Below are 20462 nucleotides of genomic sequence, written 5' to 3'. Positions count from 1 at the left end.
AATACAAGAATATATATAAATTTTTTTGATACGAGACGTCGCAGTAAATAACTTACCCAACCCCCTCAACAAGAAGATACAAAAATTCCTAGGAGGATACTCTTCGGATTCTCTTTGTGAGGATTATGGGGATCCTCAAATCGTGTTTGTTTATCGTATATCGTGCAATCAGTTTTCGTTAAGTACTATTTATATTTAATTTTAAATAAAAATATTTAAATAATTTTTGACTGCACGATGTATGATGAACAGACACGATTTGAGGATCTCCAAGATTCTCGCAAGAAGATTCGGAAAGAACCTCGTTCCAAAAATTCAAAAGAACACACGTGTAACATTTTCTTCCATAATTAGCCAAAAAATCCCCAATTTGAGGTCAGACATACTACACCTCACAAATCACAAGTGGCAAAACAAAAATATCCCCTAATGTCACATTTCCCAAACTGCCCCGCTATGCTGTCCCATCTGCAGCCGTCAGCATTATTTAGTAAGGCTAGTTTAGCAGTTTACAATCCAAAAATAAAATTATGGATAAAATGAATTATGCTAATATAGAAATTAATTAGGATATTAAGCATATCCCGCAAAACACGTGCGAGCGGAAATGTAAAGCGCTCCAATTTCCTCACATTTCGCTCCAATTTTGACCCTTCAATCTATAAAAATTTTCCCGAGAAAATCTTTCAAATTTTCCTAGCGAGAAAGAAAGTGAGGGAAAATCGGAGATAGAAGATAATAATGCATTCATTAAGCCTCAAAGTCTGCAGTGATTGCTGTCCAGGGACGACGAGAACGTGTTTTCCGGGTCGACGGAGCTTCAGCGTCGTGAATTTGGAGGTCCGGAACTTGAGAGTCGGTTCGGAGCGTTGGGATTTCAGGAAATCGGGTCGGGTCGTGGCGTGCGCCGCAGAGAGGAGCGGGGGGAACGGGTGGAGTGGAACTCCGAGTTCGAGTCCGAGTTCCGGTGCGGGCCAGAAACCGAGTTCGTTTTTGTCTCGGACTCAGAGCTGGGCTTTGTTGAAGCAGCAAATGGAGGTCGCGGCGAAATCCGAGGTGAGTAAATTGCAAATTTCAAACTTTCTCGCACTTTCCTTCGTTTTCTCGGACGCCAAACAGAGGATTACGGTTTTTGAGCTTGAATTGCAGGATTATGAAGAGGCGGCGAGGATAAGGGACTCGTTGAAGTTGCTGGAAGAAGAAGAGCCGGTTTTGTGGCTCCGAAGAAGGATTAAGGAGGCAATTGCTGAAGAGAGATTTGAGGTAAATTGAGTTAATTTGGAGGGTGTTTATTGCTAATTAGCATTGAGCTGAAAAATACGATGCCAAATTCATTAGAAGTCTTAATCTTGATGTGCTCAGGAGGCCGCGAAATATCGAGATGAGCTAAAGGAAATTGCCCCTTACTCTTTCTTGAAATGTTCAAGTGATGCAACAACTTTGGTACGAGAATGCTCTATCTCATCATATATTTACATTGCTGTTTTGGTTCAATCTGTTTTTGTTTAAGTTTATAGAAATGTAATAGTCGTGACTGCCCGCGATAATTCAATTGGGGAAATAAGATACTGCTGGAGCGGATAGGGTGAAGATTGGTAGAATGCGAGCAAAAGAAAAAGAATTTTGATAGAAAAGTGCACATGCTAATTCAATTTGATGAATTGAAGTGAAATCTTTGTTTCTTCAGGGTATTCGTGTTCAAGTTAGGAGCGTGTACATAGAGGGCAGAAGTCAGCCTTTGAAGGGGCAACACTTCTTTGCATATAGAATACGAATTACCAATAACTCAGATCGCCCTGTTCAACTTCTTAGAAGGCATTGGATTATCACAGATGCCAATGGAAAATCCGAAAATGTGTGGTGAGTGATTTCTTTTCTGCGCTTTGTTCTCTCCTCTGGATATCTTATTCTCAGTTTTGTACTTGCAGTTAACGGTAGATATTTCTTTGTCTTTTACCAAATGTATTGTTTATTGCTTTTGCTCATCGCAGGGGGATTGGTGTTATTGGTGAACAGCCAGTTATTCTTCCTCAAACGAGTTTTGAATACTCATCAGCATGTCCATTAAGCACTCCTAATGGCAGAATGGTAAGATGGGACACTTCTCTTTTCTTTTGTTCCTCCATGAAAGCATATTTAACAAGTACATTTTATTGGTTCTGTAAATTGATACAATCAGAAATAGAAAGCTCTCTTCGATGTGCTTTAAGCGATTGGATATCCTTCTCAATTACTCATTATGTGTCATATCTAAAGGAGTGATGCTTAACATTATATGAATATCTCAAATAAAGTAGCTCTATAGCCCAAACATTGAGAAACTAACTTGAAAATGTTATTTTCCGAGTTTTATTCTCAAATTGCTTCCAACAGTGCATACATATGATCATCTTATCAGAAAGAATTTCGGGATGCTACCTAGGTCATTATCAATCACATTATCACATTCCAATTACAGCGCTCACTGATGCCTGTGTTTTGGGCATATGTATGATGGAGTATGAATCCATCCATTCATATTGAGTTACCTATAGGTGTGAACCCCATCAAAAGTCACTTACTCCGGCAATGGTGTGTCGTGAGGCTGTCCCCCGGTTTTTCTGTCATAGTGAAGGTTTTTTTGTCTAAAGTTGGTGGTTATGGACATTTATATGTCCCTATAAGCTCTATGAGCAGTGAATGGACCTTGGAGTAAAAGTCTTGGGTTAAAACCTGTGTTCACGTGCTTCCATTGTTGGAAAAAAGTTTGATAGTTCATTTGATCAATTTTCTTTTAATTGCGGTTTCCAAATAATTTGAGTTTCTTCTTCTTTGAACTAAAATACGATTATGTTGCGTTTGGATTTGTGGATTTAGAGAATACCTGATTTCTTAGTGCAAATGTTTTAGAGACCCTAGGACTGTTAATTTGGTATGTTTGTGTTTGTGACGGATGTGATTTTGATGTTTGAAATGGGTGAGAATTTACTCATGGAAAAAGCGCTACTTCAAATCATTTAATGTAGAGTTTTTCTTCTCAGTTATTAGTCGAAGCTTCGATGTTTTCTTTTTTTGTTTTGAACATTTGATGCAGACAAACTTAAATCAAATATACATACATCAATATCCTTTGTTTTAAATCTACAAACTTAAATGCTACTTTAAAAAATTTGACCCATATTTTGTTTTCATACAATGCAGGAGGGTGAATTTGAGATGAAACACATCAATAGGGTAAGTTCACAAGCGTTTAACGTGGCTATTGCCCCCTTTTCCCTCTCGATATTAGGAGACGACGTTGACACCTTATTTTGATAAGTGAGTTGTGGCATCCCTTTAGAGGGCAGCGGAATTTCATGAAAAATTATTCTGTGTTTTATTCAGTAATCTCAAGTGTAAATGATTAATTTGTAAAGATGAAAGTTTAGGTTTTGTGACAGTTTTGTGAGGGAATATGTTTGTGTAAGATTCTCAGTAGCCTAGAGGTTGGATGCATGCAAGTAGTTTGAAATCCAAGCTTAGCTATTTAGTGGGACTTATGTGATGGTCATTCTTCATTGGCATCGTACGCTTGATCTTTCTTAACGTTTCGGTTGCATGGTGCATGACGTGAACACGAAAGTGCTGAGTATGTTCGATGAAATGCAGGATGAAGAACCAGATTTGTTCGTTATGCAATGTCGAATTTAATTGTTCATATGGTGTCACGTATGTGTGAAGTTGTTAATCCTAATATGTTAATTTGTGTTTGATTTGTAGTGTTGTCTTGAAACTTCTACTGAACTGAAATTTGAAAACAGTCCCCATCGGTTTCTCTCTGGTCGTAACAAGGAGTTTTTTGAGCTCCTCCTTGAACTTACGTAATGTTCTTGTTTAAACAATTGTTTTGGGAAGCTCATGTGTCCTTCGGAGTCGAATAATAAGTTTTTACCATTCATATTTCTAGCTGCATTTAAAAAAAAATATATTCGTGTAGAAATTGATAATCGCACTCTATTTCTTTGTCTATACGTTCCTCTTTATTTTGGCATTCAGATTGAGTAAATCAAACGAAAACAACGAGTATTGTTATTGGGACAGTGTGGATGGGGGCATGGGGAACAACTTATGCATGCAAGGGTGCATGCCTCTCTCTTCTTGTGAGACTCAAGTCACTCAATGAATGCTATATTGAGAGAATATAAATCTCCAGACAAGAAAGCTTTTCTCGGCGTTTAAGAATTTCTCATTTCGGTAGTTAAGAGTAGTGTAGGATATCGAAAGTTACTAAAAAAGCCACATATATGGATTTGATTAGCTGGCTTTGGCAATGTGCATACCCTTTTACACCCAAGTTTGAATCTCTATTTCCATATGCTAAAAGCGGTTTAGAATATCTGAAAAGAAAATTACTTTGAAAAGTCTAGTGTCTACCAATGAACCTCATTTTTGCTAACCTATTCAAGCTTTCGGCATGAACTAATTGAAGAGGGATCTTCTGTTAGAACAGAAGTATCTATGACGTATGGAGAAATGATTTCTTTTGTTTGCCTCCTAAATCATATTCTTAAACTTCTTTAGCATAATTAACAAATTTTTATTCAATCAGCCTGTGGTGACGGCAATGGGTCGTGAGGTGTGGGATCTAATCATTTTTCATAGTCTATAAGTACTTAATTATAATGTTAAGTACTATACTTAGCAGTTACAAAGTAAGTTAATAAAATTAGGGTTCTTCAATTAACAATTGCAAGGTATACCAACATGTCCTCACTCACCCTATTCTCTAACCCCCTTTGTGGGAGACATTCTTCTGTCCGAAAAGTGGACTAGGGACAATGACGGAGATGGTGGTACCAGCGTGGATAGGCATGAACGGAGTCAATGAAGGTTCACTAGGGGCATATGCCCTCAAACACAAGTAATTTGTTATTGAGCTGCAGACTGCAGTCATATGTATACACTTGTTATATTTGAAGAAGATATCTTTATATACTAAAACTCAGTGAAGTCTACTGTGGATGACCAGTGGGGGGACAGTTTTGCCCCTGGGTTTTTTCTTGGTTTCCCTTGCTGCTTGCCCTTTTGTGCAGTCCATTGACTGTTTTGTCCCTTCCGTCCGCGTGTCAGTCATCTACCCGCTCTCTTTCGTCCGTCTTCTGGATTTTTCTCTTCGTATTTGCTGCTTTCTCACAGATTTCTCTTATCTTCCTCTCGAACTCGCCCTTTCTCGCTCTCAATTTTTGGTGCCTGGTGGATTCCGGCTAGCTCCGCAGCGGTTAAACCATAGAAATCATCATTCATCGGGTCTCTATTTCGATTCCTCGGTGTGCTGGTCAAAATACCAAACTTTCCAGGTTCAAAACCAAAAAGCATATTTGCAAATGGATTTCCTCGCTTTTATAGATTAGTTTTCCGTTTGATGCATGTTGATTTTTTTTTTTTTTTGTAATTTTGGTTATCTGATTTGTAATATTTGTTCTTCATTTTTATTAGATTTTCAGGTTTTTGGGTTTTGCTGAAATTACATTTGAAGACTGCGAAGACCTGTGTTTTACTCTTTCACTTTATTTTACAGATTCGTTCGAACACTTGCAGGAAGAAATAACGAGGCGGTTGAAGTGTAGTATGAAGGTTTACTTTGAAGCCAAGGTTATGAAAAAAGAGTGGTTTGTACAGTAGCTAAGTACATATAAGTGTATATCTCTGTGTATGTGTTTGTATCATTTGTTTTGATTGTGATTCTTGGTTTTGCGATTAGGATTTTTGGAAGGAGGCTTCGATTCAATTATTGGAATAGATAATATTTATTGAAACTTCAATGGGTTAGTAGAAGCTGGCTGTTTGCAATGGCAAGAACATCAGTATATATACATTGGAATTTGTTGCGCTGTAAGTAGCTTTATAGGCATTCTATGCCATTGCCAATACATCAGTTTATATAGCAGCAAAATGATTATGAACATTGGAAAATCTAAAGAAACTTTAACTATGGTGCTTGATTCTAAACTTTTCTAATCTTTGTCTATAAAAGTTGACAATTAGGCAGTGATTTCGATTGGGCATAAGTTATTTGCACCCCTTTTCCATCCTTACAGAATTGAAGTGCTTTTGACTCTCTGTGGTTATGAGTTACAAGATCAAATTGTTGAATTTTTTCTTCCATCTGTGTTTCCTTTTTCAAAAACTAAGATAGAAAGGGATTGTTATGATAATTGGAGGTTTTTGTTTTGATATTCATTTGTACTTTAGTAGGTACAAAAAAAGGAGATTTGGTTTTGAATGGTCAAAATTTGGTAATTATACTGAAATTGTTCAACTATTTTATTTGTCGTAGGCGTGTGAAATTAGCTAGATAAAGAATGGGAACTTACTACTCAAGAAATTACCAAGTGTTACATCCCTATAAAAATATAGCATTTGAACGTGTTGACTTTTTGAATCCCACTTTGAGCTTTTGGTTTACGCAGTCAAATATGTATAAGAACTCAACTCAATGATGGATTGGCCAATCTCTTGCTGGGTTATAAAGAATTAATATATGAGTTTTCTGATAAAATCCTATAGTCCACTTTGTATCTTTGCTTGATGAAATTGTTTCTTATTAACTACTTTTTTGGTCCTTTTTTTTGCCGAGGCTTTGTATCATGTGGACTTCAATTGGTGAATATCACTTCGATGTTGATATGGTTTATTTTGTTGCAGAGGATATGATGAAGTGGAAAGGAACCTGATGGAATGGGAGTTTTGCTGCTTAAGATAAAGAATGGTAACTTAGTTATTTCATTTGCTTTTTAGCTATTTCATTTGCTCTGAACAATGCGTTTTAGTTTTTTCAACTCATAGATAGTTTAACCCATGATATGTCTTCACATCGTTCTTGGATATCATTAACTACTCCTTGCAAAAGGTGAAACTGAATATATACAACAATTTTCTATTCGTGCATCAATAGATTAATGTGACCAATTTAAAGAAATTGTTGCATTTTGGTATCAATTGTGTTCAGTTGTTTGGAAGCATGACTATTTCTGGATTTATCAGACACTTTGTAGATATTCCATGCATTTTTGCAGCTGGAATCTTTTGGTAAATACTTAACCTTTTAACCAAAGCCTATATATGCCAATTGGTTTTGTAAGTAGCATCAAATAATTAATTGCTTTTTTCTTGGTAAGTGCCTAAATGTTTACACTTTCAGTTAAACTGAAAATGATAAATTGAGACAAAGTTGGAACCTAATAAATCAATATTAGCAAACGCATAAACTTATTTCGTGATTATCACGGTATTGTTTCAATATTCTACTTTTGCTTGCAATTTTGTTCTCTCTAGGACATTAAGGTGCATTTTTGGGTTTTAAGTTTCATCGCCAGATAACAACTGTTTGATTGTAATCTCTCTGTGAGATTGGATATATGATTTTAAAATTCTGTTGACAAATGTTAATTGTGATTCCATTGTTTTTTCAATCATGTAAGGAGGTGCAATATAAGCGACTGTAAAAGATGTTGACTATGCTTTGGTTGATCAAAAAATAGAAACTGCACATCTGTATTATGAGAGAAAATAGAGAGCAATCTGTCTCAGTTTTAGAATGTACTGGAATCAAAAAAGCTAACTCAAGGTGCTAACTTTGAATTTCCCCGAAATACCTTTTTTTTTTATTAATTATTTAGACGTAGAAATTCTCCATGTTATTTTTATTAATTATTTATTTGGGAGTGAAGTGAAAATCTGTAAATGCGGATTTGTGTTTGTTTGCCCAGCTGCTATTTCAAAGCTGGAGGAGGCATTGTTGATTAATCCTAGGAAATATGATGCTCTGTGATGCTGAGAAATGCTTAAACTGTTTGCGCATTATGCACTCTGAACCAGAATGAGGCAAATGTTCCAAAAGGTGTTGTATTGCTTCCAGAAGGCTTTCATTGAGGTACTTCCACTTACAAATTTGTTATTCTTGGAATTTATAATCCCGCAGCAACGCGCGGGCATTACTAGCTAGTAAGTATCTATTATCAAGCATACATTCATATCTTTCAGTGCCTAAGTTAGGATTTTAGCCTTGGAGGGCCCATAATAAGGTTTTATTAGTTTTTTTGGTAGCCCCAACTAGAACAAATTTAAAGCTCCGACCTTGTGGGCCTTAAAATTAGGAAGCTAAAGTAGGTACAATATTTTGTGTCTCAGCCCCATAATACACGTAATTTAGATGTCAAACCTTACAATTTTTTCTTTTGTCACTATTTTTTTTCCATCATTATAGAATTAGTATAGTATCCTTTCATAGTAGCCCGAAAAAAAAAACAATCGAACTATATTTCTTTTAGATAAGAACTATGTTTTTTTCATCATTTCGTTATTTTACTACATATCCGTTTAAATTTTAAGAACATGCATAGTAGTTAGAATAATCCTCCAAATCTTAAAAAATTCATGAACAAAATAAGCGTTTCAAATAGGATGGTTCTATTCACATATCTATTTTTACTTTCTTCTCTATCAATTTTCAGAAATCGGATCGAATTAAAGAAGATCAAATGACAAAAATTAACAAGAGAAATGTGAGATAAAAAAAAATTGTGTGACTAACACCCACATGATCTAATTAATGTGTGTGTCATGTTGACGACGGATTTATACTATAACGCATATAATAATTATACTACGTAAATGTGTTTCATACAATAAACTTTTTTGACAAAATATTATTGAATGCATTTATGGTTGCCCATTGTCCAAGCAATTAGTGACGTCCCTTATGCGGAAAGGGATCCTCTCCGGATTCATTCCACCAAATCCACCCAATCAATTAATCCGGATCCTTGAAATTTGATCCAACGACTAAAGTTAATATAACTTTTAAAGGGATCCCCTGTTTGTGACCGTTGAATCAAATTTCAAAGGTCTGGATTGATTTATTGGGTGAATTTGGTGGAAAGGATCTGGAGAGGATCCCTTTCCCCTTCTGCCCGCCCAGATTTGTGCTTTGCGATGCACTTGTCAATTTCCATCCACGTCACACGTTCATATTATGTAGCATTTAATCAAAAGCAAAAAATATAAAATAAAAACTAAAGTTCGGAGGTTTTATGTTCGAAGTTCTGAGCTGAAGAGTTTGTGGGCAGAGTAAAATTTCCCATAGCCTCTTCAAGTTCATAAAAACTGAATAATCGTGGTTTGCAACTGATTGTCTTTTTTTAAAAAAAAAAAAAAAGAAAAGAAAAAAAAAAGTAACCAAAGGAAAATGCTCTGCAAAACTTTCACTCGTTCTGGGGTATGGATGTAATATTAATTAATTTAATTAACCACTGTTAATTTTCTAAATTTTATTTATTTTTCTCTTTTATTGTCATCCTTCGGTGTCTTTTTCTTTTTCTCTTTTGATTTATAACTTATGATGAAAGCTATAAAGCCACTCAGGGCGGTGAATTTTGGTCCACTTTTATAAAACAGAACAATCCGTCAAGTGGACACCACATCCATAAGTAAGGCTGCCGTATAGGGTAGTCTTACGAGTAGGTACTAGAGTGAGATCAGACGAAATTACATATGTAGTCCCTCATCGTTTTGTTATGTTGGTTGGAACAGGCCAATTGAAGGAGTGTGACTGGCATAGAGAAGGTTGAGATTGAAATGACGAATCTCTCGTACTTGTATAATGTTAGTAGGACTATTCATTTGATCGGATAACTTGATTGAAGATTTTTTCGAATCAATTCTCATCATGAAAACTCGATAATATAGAATGCATAATCAAAAGATGTCGAATCTCTCATATTTTTTTCATTGTTAATCATAATATTCACGTGATCAGATAATCTGATCAAAGATTTTCTCGAGCTAGTTATTATTACGGACACCGAATGATATACAATGCACAACCAAAAGATGATATAAAGTGAATCAAATAGGTGGCATGTCCGGTCTAACAGACAAGTAAGTCAAGGTGGGTCACGATCTCTGAGGCTATGAACAGATACAATCTTATGCTTTAACTGAAAGTTAACACGATCATTGCTCTTTTACACATTAGAGACCCCATATATGTATTCAATAAGCCATGCAAGTTTCTGAATTTAATGGGTCCTACTTCCCATTTTCATTATGTCTATTCTGATTGAAAAAATCATGACTTCGTGGGTCCCTAATCATTGGTCAAAACTAAGTTCTGTCACAAAATCATGGCAACTCATTTACCCAATTACTTTTCCAACACTGGTTAATACCATCAGAACCGTTTATATTATAAATTACTCTGTAAAATTCTTTCTTTAAAAATAAATTAAAATTAAGGTTGTTTAGTCAATCTATTGTAGGAAATACATAGGCATTTCGTAATGCTTTTACCAATTCCAAAAACAATTTATCTTGATTGAACTGCCCAGTTTCATTTGTTTGCTGGAGAAGGCTGCAATCCCGAAAGGAAGAACGTTATATTCTTATTTATTTTGATCTTTTTTTATATATGGTTTGATGGCTAAATGACCTTTAATTGATTTTTTTTTTAAGAAACGATTTTTATAAAGTGTTTATAATATGAAAGAGTTTTAATCGTAAACATGAAGTTCTATGAATCGCCAACAAATAGTTTTGAATAGAAACTACTACTACTTACTTTTCACATACATTTTACTAATTCACATATATTAGAGCTGGTTTGGAACTGTTTTTTTGGAGAACACTTATGCTAATATACACTTAAATTACACATCATCATAAAAATTGTTGAAATATTTATCTCAAATCTAAAAGCTTTCAAAAAAGTACTTCTTCAAAAAGCATTTCTATTATCTAATAACCCTTTTAATTTAGAATACATTGAAATAAATTGATAACACTGCATGAGATTTTGTTACAATTTTACCTTAAAATTACTCAGAGAGAGAGAGAGAGAGAGAGAGAGAGAGAGAGAGAGAGAGAGTTTTTATGTGTTTTTTTTTAATAAGGTGCTTTTGAATTGAATGGGTTTTTTTATGTGTTTTTTTTTAATAAGTTGCTTTTGAACGGGTTAACTGACTCACATCCACCCAAACACAGTTTGCTTTATTCCTGGATAAAAAAACTAGTCTTGGTACTCAGAAAGCACCCTCAAGCATGAATTCCAATGAAAAAGATTCACAGACAATTGTTCCCTGTTTGCTTTTTTCTAAATATTGGTAACTTAAAAAAGACATAATATTAACAAAAATATGGTTATCCAAGAAAGTTGATGAAAGCTTACAATTTATCAGTAATTTAATATTTGCATGGAAATGTGGGGGGAGAGAGAGAGAGAGATTGCAACTCCAGAGGACTTTGGTCTTTCTTGCAACCTGAATATATATGTAAAAAAGGGAAGTGGGGAAGCCTTATGCCTTCTGCTCAAAGCATCCCATCCTTTTCCTCTCTCTCTCTCTCTCCCACCTCCCCCCCCCCCCTAACTTTCTCTCTCTAGATTTCTCTCCCTCCATAGCAAAGAAGCAAAGCATCTCCAATCCCTGTGAAACACCACCGCGTCTTCTTTGCTTTCCCTTGTAAGTATCAACCTTTCCTTTGCTTTGAATTTAGCTGCTTCTGCTTCTTTTCATCCCATTTTTTGTATAATTTAGTAATATTTCGAAAAATGTCGGTTTTGTCTTGCCTTTCTCTGCAAAAATCCACCTAAAGTTTGGAATCTCTGCGTAATCTCAATCCTTAATGTGTTCATATACGAGTAGGGTTTTGTTTTCTGGTTTTTGGGTTTGCATTTGATCCTACAAAAACCAAGTTCTTCTGCAAATTTGGTTTCTTTGCATTAGTATTATATTATCTGTCTTCTCTCTTCTTCCTCTCTGGATCTGGATTTTCATAAATTTGTTCGTCATTTGGTTGTTCCTTTGAGCATTTCAACTTTTAACTTTTTCATCACCTTATTTATTCCTCCACTCTATTCTTTTATTTTATTTTATTTTAATTTTTTTTTTGTGATTTTTTTTAAGCTCTTCGCTTTCGAAAACATATTCTGCCTGTTGGGTTTTCTCAGTTTTCTTAAATAAATCATTATCCACTCCATAAACTTGAATTTTCCAGGCATCCCGAATCATTGTTTGGTGAAAAAACAATCAGATAATTAAGTAAAAAAGTTATAACACCATGGGTTTTATAACAGGAGTTCCAAAAGGTTCTTCTTGGCAGCCAATCATGACTGCAGACACAACAACTTCAAGTTACTGGCTCAACTGGAGGGTCTTGCTCTGCACGATATGGATTTTGATTGCGATGACTCTTTCGGTGATTCTGGTTTACAAATACGAAGGAAGACCGCGCCGTTCAAAGCGCGGTAGCAGCGGAGAAAACCAGCAACAAACGTCTGCAGGAACATTGTTTGAGGATGAGACTTGGAGACCATGCCTCAAGGGAATTCACCCGGCTTGGCTTCTGGCTTTTCGGGTTTTCGCTTTCTTTGTGCTCTTGGTTCTGCTCATCGTTACCGCTTCCGTGGATGGAGGCAGCATTTTTCTCTACTACACACAGTAAGTTGTCATCTCTTGAGCCATTTGATGAACTCAATAGCACTTTAGTCTATCTGTGAAGATATGAGTCCAGCTTTTTTCAGAAGTGCTTCTCCTAATCTGTAGTTATTTGGCTTCTTTCTGGACAGGTGGACTTTTACTTTGATCACAATTTATTTTGGGGTAAGCTTTTTTATTCTGCTAGAACATTTGTTCTTCTTTTACTTATTTTTCCGTTGATGCTGATGTCGATTTCCATGTGTAGCTTGGATCGTTGCTCTCCATTCGGGGATGCTACCGCTACCATAAGAAAACTGCCGGCGATAGGGTTGATAGTTTTGAGGTGGATACAGAGCAAGGCTCGGCTCATGTGACTCCTTCACATGGAGGTTCTTCCAAAGATTCAATCATAGAGAAACCCTCAGGCCCCCATGTCGAACAACCTCAAGTTCGCCAACTTGCTGGCTTTTCGGGTTATATCTTCCAAATAATTTTCCAGGTAATGAAAACGTCTTAGAACTTGTAACTATAAATTTTAAGTTGGCCTTCAAGACTCTTGTTTAATTAGCTTAATCGCTACGTGTTTACGTGTAAATAGATGAATGCCGGCGCTGTCCTTCTCACGGATTGTGTCTTCTGGTTCGTACTTGTTCCTTTTCTTACAATCAAAGACTACAACTTGAATTTTGTAAGTCCAATAAGCCATATAATACTCTGCTCATCTTCTCTGTCTGTTTTCGATTTTCTAATCGCTTCATAATCTCGTGATTGGTTCGTGTAATCAACGATTACGGTAGTAGATAATATGTTTGATCTTTTCCTGGCAGCTGATCATAAATATGCACACGATCAACGCAGTTTTCTTGCTCGCTGATACCGCGTTGAATAGCTTGGTAAATAGAACCTTTCAGCTCAAAATTTTCGACTCACTGTAGGGTTTCCAGTCCTTATGAATACTTGACGATTAACATCAATAACTTTTCCGATTTTCAGCCATTTCCCTGGTTCCGAATCGGGTATTTCTTCCTGTGGACAATCGTTTATGTAGTTTTCCAGTGGCTCTTCCATGCTTGTGTCAAGCTCTGGTAAAATCGCCATCTCTTTTGGTTTCCCATATTCAGAAATGTTACAGTTATATTCAGTTTTCCAAATTTCTACAGAAACCTATTTTCGTGTCATTTCGCTGCACCATAAGCTTCTACTCGTAGTGACGATTTTCGCCTTTCAAATACAGGTGGCCGTATCCATTTCTAGACTTGTCATCTCCATATGCTCCGCTGTGGTACTTGTCGGTCGGTCTACTGCACATCCCATGCTACAGCATTTTTGTTCTGATAATGAAGCTCAAACACCATCTGTTTTCGACGCGATACCCTGAATCGTATCATGCGCGAGGTAGTTCAGGCGTCGAGCTGAAACCAGACATCGTATAGTATCCCGAAAGAAATATACTGCCGAAATTCTTCGTAGAAGGAGAGCAGACAGAAGTCCAAAGATCCGAGTTTAGGGTTATGGAGACAATGCCTTCAACAGGTTAAAGGAAATTGTTTGCTTGGTGATTAAGTTTTGGATGCTCAAAGCATTTCCTTAATCAATGGCATATACTTGTAGGTTGCAACTTGCAACTGCATGCACATTAGGCAATCAGAAGGAAGTTGCATTATATATTTTCTACCATTCAATTAATCTACTTTTGTAAATTCCCCACAATTTTTTTTTTATAGCCAAAATAGTCTTAGAGATTTGACATAATTCCTTATTTTGGTTCCTGAGGTTTAAAATCAATAGAAGTGACCTTTGAATTTGTCCACTGCCAATCATTCTGGTATTTCCATGAAGTTGCCCTTGAGTTTGGCCAATTGTATATTAAATTGAAAACATTTTTGTTATTTTGATCCTTATTTAACAGAGATTTCTCAATTGAACGACCAAAGTGGTTGACTGTGGTGTGGACAAACTCAGGAGTCATTTCTATCTATTTCAAATCTCAAGGACCAAATTGAAGAGTTATGCCAATCTCATAGACCATTTTAGCTTAAATGCCTTTATATACTCATTCCAAGAGAATTCCGATGTGAAGTCGGAACCCAATTAATTAATTGAAAACCCCTGCCCCATCACAATTTGTATATAATTATGTGTCTATCCTGATTGTATACAACACTGAAATATCTGTGCCAAATGGCAATGATTGAAAAGCGGGTTTTACCGCTAACATTACAACAAACAAAAACTTGAGCTACAAATTCAAACAGCCTAGATTTACCTGAAATTTACTTGAAACGTGTGATGTACATTACAAGGAACCAGCCATAAAGAATATACTTTCGTCCAACCTTAGGGTTTTCGCTACAACGACCTTTGGCATGTACTGTTTTGATTATTCAATACCAGGTGCAATGAATACAATTTCCATATTTCAAATCAAGCAAAATGAATGTATGATACTAGGGGTGGTTATAAAGAAGTGCTTGGCAACGAACCCATTAAAATGACGTTGTCGCTGGCTTTATGTTCCCTTGGCTTCTCCGGCTTCGCCTTTGAAAACAATCCAGAGAGTAATCCGGAACCCGAACCTCCCCCAAACAAGTCTAGAAAACCACTGATCTCAGCCCCGACCCCAGAGGTTGCCCTTTTAATGAGCTGCGCTGGCTCGTCTTCCCTGAGGTGTGCCCCGCAAGTGCATTCCATGATCTTTCTGAAGCAAGGCTTGTGGAATACTGATGCGCAAGATGGACACCTTTCGATCTCATCCTCCTGCCAATAACCTTCACAGTCAGATTATAACAGCTAGAATTCATCTTCAATATATGGAATTCAAGGTTTTCCTAGTAAAGGAAACAAAAAGTTCAGCTGATCTGAGAAACGAGGACACATTTGCAAAACCTTGTGATTTAATTTCAAAAGGCAGCCTATATGCTCATTGGGATTTTAAGTGCTTGATTCTGTTGGTAAAAATGGAAAATTTAAAGGCGAGGTGTGTGGCGCCCACTAACGTGATTTGACAAATGCCCAGAGCTCCAATTCATAAAGTACAGATTTCAGAAACATATAAGAAAATAAATAGAGACCAAAAAGAACGAACGTATTAACCACATGAATAGGAAACATAATCATTGTATAATATAACTGTGGATGCCCACCTGAAAAGGGAAAATGAGGGATGAAGGGTCATTGCATGCTTGTCGTGCCCCACAGGGGACTCCCACATCACAGCATATGAGACACTGCTCTGTTATATGGTCCAGAATTTTCCTTGAGACAGTTTCCACAATCACAGGTAGCACTGTCACAAAGATAGTACGTCAAGAAATATATATGCGCACACGGCACACATACATATCAGATCAGGCTATAAGAGGTAAATTCATAAATCTGTCTTATTTCCGTGATAACAAAGAAACAGACATGCATGATATGAGATAAAGCTTGTTATTAGAATCTAACCTGCAAAGGCTCCTTTGGAAAGATCAATGAGGTCTCTCAGTGCAAAAAAATCATTGCCTTCTAGAAGATATCTTCGAGACCCAAGTCCTTTGTTGATTGACCTACGGAATGGGCAACGAACATAAGGAAGAATGGTGCCTATTTTCTTCCTCACACCCATAACATGAAGCAAGGCTGGAACCTTCGAGAAAAGGAATGGATTAACTGCACTGACGCAAAGCATGGGCTGCAAAACAAATGATCATAGAAAGATTAAGTTGGATGTAAAATGTTAAAAATGTCAGATATTGCTTACTCATGCAGTTGCAATTCATTGGCATAACATATACAGAATTTAATCACAAAGAATGGTGTGGTAGTCTTCATATTACCTGGTCGTGTATAGAATCCAGATAAGATTTAGCAAATTGCGAAACTGGATATTGAGTAAAGTCCCAGTTATGCAACACTCTTGCAGGTATGATTGCAATTTCATTTGTATGGCACAAAGAGCAAAATAATTGACCAGTATATTCACAAAGTCGAGGCTTGCCCCATCCAAGTGTCTGTGCAAAATCCCGTATCAAAGTCTTGCCATCATCAAAATGCTTGTGGCACCCAGCACAAGTATAATGTTGTGCTTCTAGCATCTGCTTTAAAGATTTAGATTGTCGAATTTCAACAATAAGAGATATGGTCTTTCCCCAAGTGGAAATATTTTGTGTGTCAGCTCTTCTAGTAAGAGACGCAGGTGTGTATGATGATTCCAGGGAGCTAGGAGCTGAATCTTGAGGAGACAGAAACCATACGAGTGCACTTGGCGGACTGGAAAAGAACCTGAAATGGAGAACGGACTGTAGACACTCTTGGATGAGAACACTTCTCTCTGCAATAACATCAGGAGACGCATTTCCAAAAATCTTTCTGGATTCCTTTTCTACAGCAGACCAGGGAGAAGGTAGATCCCAGCCGTGGTCAGAAAACACTGTTTTCAATCGACGATAGAGTGTAAAGAAATCGCGATAACGACGTTCAACCTCCCAGTGATCCTCGCCACTCAACACTCTTATTTGATACACAGTGTATTCTTTCACTCCCACCAGTCTTTCACTAAATGAGACATCTCCCTTCTTCTGCCTTGCACCCACCACTTCGACCCCATCAATTCTTAACGAATGCTGATGGAACAAATGAGCATCATCTGTACCAGAAGTAGAAGCAGTCGACCCACCATCTCTTACTGGTAGAGATTGCTGTGATTGTAAGAAACTGTTGCCAAGAGTGAACCTTGCTCCTGGGGACTCAGCAGAGTCGAGCAGAATTTCCTCCATTTCATCAACAACCTCATCATAGAATTCATTATGCTCAAAATTATCTGTCTGCAGCATCGGTAAAACAAAAAAATGAGATACAGACAACTTAACTCAACAGAGTCGCACAAAAATGGTCTTATACGGATAAAATCAGGCTGCCATAGTATATTACTACAAATATCATTTACCAGCAATTCACTGGCAAAAGGTGGTGTACTAATATGCACAAATTGCTGATAACAAGCATTGGCAAGCTGCACACACGATTGAATAAGAGCATAACACAAGCAACCATCCAAGTCAAGACTCGAATTTTCTTTGAAGACTAACATAAGCTATATGTTTCCTGAGTATCAAGAATTGGACAGAAAATAAATATAGAGATACTTCTTGGAGTATCACAACACGCATAATATGCATTAAATATTCACAAACACAAAATCGTATGTGGCTTAGGCCAATCGAATGAAAATATAATTAAGTTGAATAATAATAATCTAGTGCCACTCAAAAGAAAAAGTGTACTGAGCATGACTAACCTTAACTGGCATAGGATGTTCTTCAAGGATATCTTCTGAAGCAGAACTTTTCGTTGTATTATTTTCAAAAATTGATGGCAGTGTACTTGGCTTATGGTCCTCAAGGAAGTCTGTCTCCACATTTCCCGAAGTTCTGGTTGAATGGATGCTAATTTGATTAGTTGATTGATCAGAAAGGGGGTCTAGTTTAACTTTTAAAGTCCCCAACTTTTTCTTTTCTAAATCTTGACCGTGATCAATATCAATGACTTCACCGGTATTCATATACGTATGCACATCAGAAACACCATCATCCAAAATGCTCAAACCCTTTTTGTCAGGACTTTCTTTTGCTTGTGGATCCGGCTGAATATTTAAGGCATTGCCAACCAAGGAAGCCTTATTATGTTTTGCTGATTTGTCGGGACCTGGAGCTTGATTCTTGGTGAAAAGCATATCTCTTGAATCTTTTACCTCTGGTTCTTGAACATTTTGAAAAGGGATCGTAAAAGAACTTTTGGTGAACTCAACCGAGTCATCAATAGCTTGAACTTGATAACTGGCCACAGGAATGTCCTTCACATCTACTACTCTATCGGTTTCAAGAAAACTTGGAGAACTAGCTAGCTTCATGGAACTGTAAACATTTTCTACCAATTTATCATCAGCTTGAACTTGTTTGCATCCAGGCTGCACATCTTTCACATCATTTCCTTGCTCGGTTTGACATGCATTCTGATGCTCAACTGAAGTGATGGAAGTGGAATTCGAAATTTTCCTTTTAGTTTCAACATTCCGTCCTCTCCTGCCCTCAAATACGTTCCTAGTGAAAGAATCTAAATTACTCCCGCCACTTTCTTGCATGAAATCATCCCAATCATCGGAACCAAAGGCTACGGATGAGTTAATAAGAAACGGATTTTCATTCTGGGGTTTCTCTTGCCGATAATAGTGGACATTCCTCTGCTGACTAAAGCCGCTCTTGCGCTCATCATCCGAACCATAGTTGTACATAGACCCCTCATCCTCTGAATACTCATTTCTAGATGATGTCCCTTCTTCCCTATCCATCTCTCCTCCATCAAATTCTTCAACTTCGGGTACAAACTGGTTCCGAATTCCTTCCCCATTCGAATCATTAGTCTCTTGGGCTGCCACACCTTCAACTCCAATATTATCATTTCCCACAACCCCCCTCCAAACTTCCATACCCTTTTCACTGTCCTCGTCACTATTATCCGAACCATACTTCACATCCGAAACCCCGCCTAAACCCGACGATCCACTCTCAAGCTTCCAAGACATCAATTCATTTACATCATCAGCTCCACCAGCATCCTCGTTGCCATACAATTCCAACCCACTAGACCCGTAACTCGCCCTCCTCCGTCCTCCAATATTACCATCCTCCTTCCCAAACTCAATCCTACCACTACTCAAACATCTCCGATCCTCTCGATTTCTCTCAATCCTCCCTCCCAAGCTAAAATTATCCAAACCACCACTCCCCTCCCCAAGTCCCAAACTTTTCAACGACCCAAATTCGGGCTCCGGGAAATCATTGAAAACCGTGATTGTGCTACACATGCTCGGCGTGCCCATCATCGAGTTGGCGCTGCAATAGCGCTCGTACTCGGACTCGCCAAACGAGGAGTAGCGCGACGGAGGCGATCGGGGCGAAACATCGCCATAGCAATCGCCACCGTCACCAACGCCGTCCGATTTGGGATCGAACGGGATCGACGGATCGGGAGAGGCCGTCTCGGCAATCTTCTCTCCATTAATCATTGGAAAGTCAATGAATCATAAATTCGAGCTCGAAATTTATGAAATCCAGAGAGAGGGAGAGTTAGAGAGAGAAGAGCGAGGAAGTGACCTGGGAGGAACCGACGGCTGTGATACGATTGGGAGGTGGAGCTCCGATGGACGTGAGCGCAGTTTATGGAAGCCCAGATTGTGAAGCGAGTTTAGCATCAAAGATTCGGTTGCAGAGGGTTGAATAAGTGGCGGGAGGAGAGAGAGAGAGAGAGAGAGAGAGAGATTGAATTGAAGAAGTGGAAAGTTGTTATTTTTAGTTTCAGGTGTGGATGTGTGCGCGACTGGTTACTTGTGAGATGAGAAATTACGATGTCGAAAATGTTGTCTTTGTTTCGTTCCGGCTTTCGAAATCAATACCCTTTGTGAGCTCTATTGCTCGGACCCGGCTTCTCTGCCGTCCTACTACTCGTATACTCTTATTTTGAAATATTTTGTATGATCACGATTAAGATATATCAAGATTTTATATTAATTTTTTTTACAGAGATAATAAGATAAAAAAATAATAATAATATAAAATGTTGATGTGTCTTAACCGTAATCGCACAAATAGTAGGAGATAAGAGTATATGAAAAGTGGAAGGGCAGAAAAGTCAGGTCCCTATTGCTCTCCATGTCAATGTCAACTTACTGTGTAGTTTTATTATTTTTCTAATAAAGATACGACTTGTTAATATAGATGAGTTCTATCTAGTACAAATAATAATACAATTAAACGAAAAACGTAACATTTTTGCTATCGTATATTTTTTTTATTATAAAAATAATATTCAACGATTTATTTATCTTTTATTAATATGCCAAAAGAAATTCGAAAAATTATTTTAAAACACATGCTTAAATTTTTTACTCTACATCCAAAAGTTCTACTCCAAAAATACAAACTAGTCTAAGTTTCTATTTTTTATTTATTTTTTTGAAAGAAAAAAAAAACTAGAACAATTTTGTTGAAGACG

At 37.2% G+C, this 20462-nt stretch overlaps 3 protein-coding genes across 21 annotated transcripts; 2 read left to right on the top strand and 1 right to left on the bottom strand.

Annotated features, from left to right (window-relative positions):
- The first annotated feature begins 580 nt into the window (after positions 1-580).
- LOC103953006 lies at positions 581-3793 on the top strand. Its single transcript, XM_048589176.1, has 6 exons — positions 581-1056; positions 1150-1263; positions 1363-1443; positions 1688-1860; positions 1992-2088; positions 3181-3793. The coding sequence occupies exons 1-6, from the start codon at positions 742-744 to the stop codon at positions 3292-3294; spliced, it is 894 nt and encodes a 297-aa protein (XP_048445133.1). The 5' UTR covers positions 581-741; the 3' UTR covers positions 3295-3793.
- Positions 3794-4977: 1184 nt separating this feature from the next.
- LOC125468160 lies at positions 4978-14534 on the top strand. 19 transcript variants are annotated; one of them, XM_048589752.1, is made up of 14 exons: positions 4978-5315; positions 5455-5462; positions 5557-5610; positions 5720-5850; positions 6664-6727; positions 7728-7891; positions 11396-11474; positions 12089-12452; positions 12581-12614; positions 12697-12930; positions 13030-13119; positions 13259-13324; positions 13425-13516; positions 13666-14532. In XM_048589752.1, exons 8-14 carry the CDS (start codon positions 12121-12123, stop codon positions 13862-13864), a joined length of 1047 nt encoding a protein of 348 aa, XP_048445709.1. In that variant the 5' UTR covers positions 4978-5315; positions 5455-5462; positions 5557-5610; positions 5720-5850; positions 6664-6727; positions 7728-7891; positions 11396-11474; positions 12089-12120; the 3' UTR covers positions 13865-14532. The 19 variants fall into 19 exon arrangements, 18 of the variants coding, with proteins under 18 accessions (XP_048445709.1, XP_048445706.1, XP_048445707.1 ...); XM_048589749.1 differs by lacking the exon at positions 5455-5462; XM_048589750.1 differs by lacking the exon at positions 5455-5462 and having other exon boundaries at positions 5557-5627.
- A 131-nt stretch (positions 14535-14665) lies between these two features.
- LOC103953004 lies at positions 14666-19901 on the bottom strand. The gene is made up of 5 exons (XM_048589740.1): positions 17710-19901; positions 16250-17236; positions 15879-16104; positions 15575-15717; positions 14666-15188 (listed from the first exon to the last, which is right to left on the bottom strand). Exons 1-5 carry the CDS (start codon positions 19474-19476, stop codon positions 14889-14891), a joined length of 3423 nt encoding a protein of 1140 aa, XP_048445697.1. The 5' UTR covers positions 19477-19901; the 3' UTR covers positions 14666-14888.
- Between the last annotated feature and the right edge of the window lie 561 nt (positions 19902-20462).

Source organism: the organism of the source record quoted next, unplaced genomic scaffold (assembly GCF_019419815.1).
Source record: "Pyrus x bretschneideri cultivar Hongxiangsu unplaced genomic scaffold, Pyrus_bretschneideri_v1 Contig3, whole genome shotgun sequence".
Taxonomy (NCBI): domain Eukaryota; kingdom Viridiplantae; phylum Streptophyta; class Magnoliopsida; order Rosales; family Rosaceae; genus Pyrus; species Pyrus x bretschneideri.
The sequence above is the reverse complement of the archived record's forward strand: the minus strand, read 5'-3'. Positions and strand labels throughout refer to the sequence as shown.

Excerpts from the sequence above, each read along its gene's own strand:
- LOC125468160 (XM_048589741.1), top strand. The coding sequence starts at position 12,121 with ATGACTGCAGACACAACAACTTCAAGTTACTGGCTCAACTGGAGGGTC. Across the intron at positions 12,615-12,696 it reads TGATCACAATTTATTTTGGG|CTTGGATCGTTGCTCTCCAT; the intron begins GTAAGCTTTTTT and ends TTCCATGTGTAG. Across the intron at positions 13,325-13,424 it reads ATACCGCGTTGAATAGCTTG|CCATTTCCCTGGTTCCGAAT; the intron begins GTAAATAGAACC and ends TCCGATTTTCAG.
- LOC103953006 (XM_048589176.1), top strand. The coding sequence starts at position 742 with ATGCATTCATTAAGCCTCAAAGTCTGCAGTGATTGCTGTCCAGGGACG. Across the intron at positions 1,264-1,362 it reads TTGCTGAAGAGAGATTTGAG|GAGGCCGCGAAATATCGAGA; the intron begins GTAAATTGAGTT and ends TGATGTGCTCAG. Across the intron at positions 1,861-1,991 it reads GGAAAATCCGAAAATGTGTG|GGGGATTGGTGTTATTGGTG; the intron begins GTGAGTGATTTC and ends TGCTCATCGCAG.
- LOC103953004 (XM_048589740.1), bottom strand. The coding sequence starts at position 19,476 with ATGATTAATGGAGAGAAGATTGCCGAGACGGCCTCTCCCGATCCGTCG. Across the intron at positions 16,105-16,249 it reads TGGATTCTATACACGACCAG|CCCATGCTTTGCGTCAGTGC; the intron begins GTAATATGAAGA and ends TTTGTTTTGCAG. Across the intron at positions 15,718-15,878 it reads TTCCAAAGGAGCCTTTGCAG|TGCTACCTGTGATTGTGGAA; the intron begins GTTAGATTCTAA and ends TCTTTGTGACAG.